At 48.1% G+C, this 4,177-nt stretch overlaps 1 protein-coding gene across 2 annotated transcripts; it reads right to left on the reverse strand.

Annotated features, from left to right (window-relative positions):
- Positions 1 to 3,022: 3,022 nt before the first annotated feature.
- On the reverse strand, positions 3,023 to 4,177 carry LOC110222033 (hemoglobin subunit alpha-like). Of its 2 annotated transcripts, none has more exons than XM_021006848.2 (3): positions 4,024 to 4,177; positions 3,528 to 3,732; positions 3,023 to 3,266 (listed from the first exon to the last, which is right to left on the reverse strand). In XM_021006848.2, exons 1-3 carry the CDS (start codon positions 4,116 to 4,118, stop codon positions 3,138 to 3,140), a joined length of 429 nt encoding a protein of 142 aa, XP_020862507.1. In that variant the 5' UTR covers positions 4,119 to 4,177; the 3' UTR covers positions 3,023 to 3,137. The 2 variants fall into 2 exon arrangements, with proteins under 2 accessions (XP_020862507.1, XP_020862508.1); XM_021006849.2 differs by having other exon boundaries at positions 4,029 to 4,117.

The raw sequence follows: 4,177 nt of genomic DNA on the forward strand, positions 1-4,177 counted from the left end.
TCCTAGGGTAGAGCATTGTGTGAGTCTGCTAAATACCGGTGAATGAATGAATGGATGCATATTGATCTTACCCAAGTGAAATTATCAACCCTTGAAGTGTTGAAATAATAATGAATGAATGAACAAATGAAGGAACAACTTGAATTGAGGAAATACCCGAGAAGAGAAAATGAAGAGAATACCATTGAAGTAGAAGTAAGAACAGCTCACATTTCTCTAATGCCCTAGAGATTATACAATGTGCTTGCCTCATAGTGCCTCAGTGATAGAAGTAGCGCCTAAATTACCCCCATTTTACAGATGAGGGGACAAGTCAGGGAAGTGCAATGAATTGCTCTTGCAATGCACACAGCTAGATAGGTAAGAGCTCTGGACATCCAGACAGAAGACCCGAAAATTTTGTCTGGGCTCTGCTGCTAACTAGTTGTATGACTTTGGATAATTTACTTCCTTTTTTTCCAAGCTTCAGTTTTCTTCCCTGTAAAAGGTGGTGGTGATGGTGGGGCACACAGAAGTTGTCCTAGATGATGTTTAAGGTAGGTCCCTTTTGCCTCTGACATTGTCTTCCTCCCTCCCTTGGCATTCTACATTATTCAGAGGACAAGCAGTACTAGAACAGTTCCTTAGCTCCCAAGCTGGAGGCCAGTCAGGGGTGTATTTTCAGAGCAAAGATAGGTGGGGAGGGGAAAGGCACAGCATTGGAGCAATTACTGGTAACAGTATTTGACGCAAGAAAACAACACTTTACAAGTCAAAGTATTGACTTTTGACCTGCCAGCATTGTTAGAAGGAAGGCTTGTAAAACAATCCAGAGGCATTAAAAGAAAAGGAGTTTTCATTAATATTTTTTGGTTTTTTACATCGCCATAGTTTCCCATACTATCTTTTCCCCTCCCTCTCCCAGAGAGCCATCCTGTATAACAAATAGTACTTTAAAAAACAAAAAAAGAAAAAGGAGTGGAAAAAAATCAGCATAACATCAATACACCAAAAAAAACTAAAAATATGTACAAAGTAACTTGTGGACCTCCCACCTCTGCAGAGGGGTGGGGTGGGAATGTCTTCTCATATCTTTTCTTTCAAGTTATGCTTGTTCTTTATAATTTTCCACACTCACTTCTGGTTTTTCTTGTTCTTTCCACTTTTATTGTTTAGTTAGCGGGTATACTGTCTTCTTGGCTTCGCTTTCTTCACCCTGCATCATGTTCGTATAGGTCTTTCCATGTTTCTCTATTCATCACATACATAATTTCTTGCAGCAGAGTACTATTTCATTCTATTCACCTACCACAGTTTGTTTAGCCACTCCCCAAACAATGGGCATCTACTTTGTTACCAATCCTTTCTATCACACACAAAAAAGTGCTGCTATAAATATTTTGGGATTTGGGTGTGTTTGACCAACTTCTCTTCCCAAATCTGTCATTCCTCAGACCTGGCAGATTTGGTGGCAGCAACTCTTTTCAGACTGTTCTGAATTACAGGCTGACAGAGAGGATGAAAGCTGCCGATCCCTTCTGGGATCTTTAGCACACAAAAGTTGTCAGAAGATGATAACCCCATGCCAGATCTCCAAGACTGACTCCCGATACTTTGGGCCACAGAGGGATTAGACCTGGGGATCTTAGTCTCAGAGACGTACAGGAGCTTGGGTCATCTAGTCCAACCCTCAGACTTTACAGATGAGGAAGCTGAGGCCCAAAGAGGCTTAATGGTTTGCCCAAAGTCTCAAAGGTGTTGTGTCAGAGGCAAGATATGAGCCCAGGTCATGGGTATTTCTGGGTGGGCTGTGAGGGCAGAAGTTCAGGAGTAGTTCTCAGGACATTGGGCATCAAATAGGAATCAGGGTCCTTTCAGGAGGGGAATAAGGGAGAACTTTAGGGTCTATGGGAGCTGGAGAGGGGCACTAGGCCTGGAGAGAATGGTGACCAGCCCCAAAAGGGGCTTAGAAGTTGGATAAGGGGCCTGTGATAGTGTGATAAAAGAGGGGAGGGGAGAGTTAAAGAGTAGGTTAGGGTTGAGGCAAGGAGGGGGAGGCAGAGGTGTGACCAGCTGCCTCCTAATCTGGAGCCAGACTGAGGGCCTCCAGCTGACAGTAGGGATAACACTTCCTTGGGGCTGGGCCCACAGACCCTGCCCAAGCATCCCTGAACTCAGCCAGATGCAGTAGGTTGATTATTCTGCCAAGGTCCTGTTCTCAAACCCTCCCCCTCTTCTGGCTTCCCTTTGGGCCTAGCCCAGGGCTTCAATTGTGGCCCTAAAACCTGCTGCCCACCCAGAGACCTCAAAGCACTTTTCCAGAATTTGGTGAGGGCTACCTAGTTTCTGGGGGGACAGAAGAGGGGGGCTGGTGTCTGTGTACTGGGCTGTCTTCCCAGGTATGGGCTCAAAAACGCATTATCCTAATATCCAGGATAAAGAGGGAGATTGAAGGTGGGGTGTTGAGTGGGTGACTCTGGGTTCTGAGGCTGCAGGAAAACAATATATGTACACAATGGTTATAATGTAAATGGGAAAAACTAAAATTACAGTAGAAATAAACTGAATGTTGTAGCCTAGAAAAGTGATGATAAAATACACCTCCCTCACTTTATGTAAAAGTGTGTGTGTGGGGGGGGAAATGGGTGTTGATGTGCTGGTTAAATTTGTTGCATTGTTTTTTGGGTTTTTTTTTGGTTTGTTTACCAGGAGTCACAGGGGAGGGGAGGGAGGGGGGGGATTATATACAGAAATGATGATAATGGAAAAGCAAAATATATGAATAAAAATTAAAATTAACAGAAACAACAGTCAATGGGAGGGGGTTTTGTACTCTATGAGGCTGGGAAGGAGGGGAAGCAGTAGGGTGGGGTAGACAGCAGCACTTCAGCCCCCCAGAGATCTCCCCTGTGTCAGGATCTAGATGCAGCCCCAGACAACCCCAGACAGCTGAACTGTCTCGGGAGCTGGGGAAGTGGCTGCAATTTTGAACACAAATGCTCCCCACCCACCTACCCCTACTCAAAGCTCCAGTGCACACAGCTAGGTTGCCACGGACTTCGCCTTTATTCAAAGATTCACGTCCATTCTAGCTGGGGGAGGGAGCTGGCTACATGGAGGACCCAAGGGTCGCGCTCGGGAGGTCGCCTCTAACCAGCTTAACGGTACTTGGACGTTAATATGTTGGACACGTAGCTCAGGAACTTGTCCAGAGAAGCGTGCACCTCGGGGTTCATGTTGCCCGGATGGTGCCTAGCCAGGGTCACGAGCAAACAGTGAGACAGGTACTGGGGAGAGAACAGGCAGATCCAGATCCCGGGTCAGGCCGGGTCAGATCTTTGTGAGTGCCCACTTCATGGATCCCACTAGCCCTGGATTCTGCACGGAACCTCATCACCTCCTCTTTCCACACCACTCAATCTCTCCCAGTCGCAGCCTCTCCCAACTGCGCAGCACAAGCACTTGAAGACAGTTGACCCAAGTTGGATGACTTCCCTCTAGATCCTGCTTCTCGTCCCCCCTACCCCCTACCCCGTTTCTCCACTCACTTTGAAGTTGATGGGATCCACTTTGAGTTTGTGGGCGTGGAGATCGCTCAGGGAGGAGAGGGCCGCTGGCAAATCATCCAGGTGGCTGACGGCCAAAGTCAGTGCATCTGCCAACTTCTTGCCATGAGCCTGAACCTGGCGGGAGCCGCTGGAGAGGTCGAAGTGGGCGAAGTAGGTCTTGGTTTCAGGGAAAGAAAGAAAGGTCCTACGAACCAAAAAAGAGGACAATCTGAAGTTCTATGGGCTCGAACCCAGGACTGGGGCAAAGAATAGAGAGCCGGCTCAGGGAGGAGGGGATCGCCAAGGGGGTTCTGAGAGGCGGAGGCAATGCCAGGATGCCCGCTGGGTCCTGGAAGAAGAACGGGTCCAGAGGCTGGGGCGGGGCGGGGCGGGGAGCGGGGAAGGGGTCCTAGGAGCTGGCTGAGGCAGGGTGCGTTGCTGGGTTCCGGACTCATGGAAGCGGAGGATTCACGTGCTGGGTTGGGTGTTCCTTCACCTTACCAGGGCTTCGGTGCCATACACATTGGTGTTCTCACCCAGTTTTTCCCAGAATTCTTTCACGTTGTACTTGTCTGCAGCGGAGAGAGCCATCCTTCTTTACCAGGTCTGACGGCTAGGGGTTCACCAAGGATGGAATGTCCTAGATTTAG

Source organism: Phascolarctos cinereus, unplaced genomic scaffold, assembly GCF_003287225.1.
Source record: "Phascolarctos cinereus isolate Bilbo 61053 unplaced genomic scaffold, phaCin_HiC Scaffold_4;HRSCAF=312, whole genome shotgun sequence".
NCBI classification, from domain to species: domain Eukaryota; kingdom Metazoa; phylum Chordata; class Mammalia; order Diprotodontia; family Phascolarctidae; genus Phascolarctos; species Phascolarctos cinereus.

What these genes read in the sequence shown, in the direction of transcription:
- LOC110222033 (XM_021006848.2), bottom strand. Translation starts at nt 4,118, where the DNA reads ATGGCTCTCTCCGCTGCAGACAAGTACAACGTGAAAGAATTCTGGGAA. An exon ending in GGCACCGAAGCCCTGGTAAG is followed by an intron (nt 3,733 to 4,023) that starts GTGAAGGAACAC and finishes TTTGGTTCGTAG; the next exon opens with GACCTTTCTTTCTTTCCCTG. An exon ending in TGGATCCCATCAACTTCAAA is followed by an intron (nt 3,267 to 3,527) that starts GTGAGTGGAGAA and finishes TTCTCTCCCCAG; the next exon opens with TACCTGTCTCACTGTTTGCT.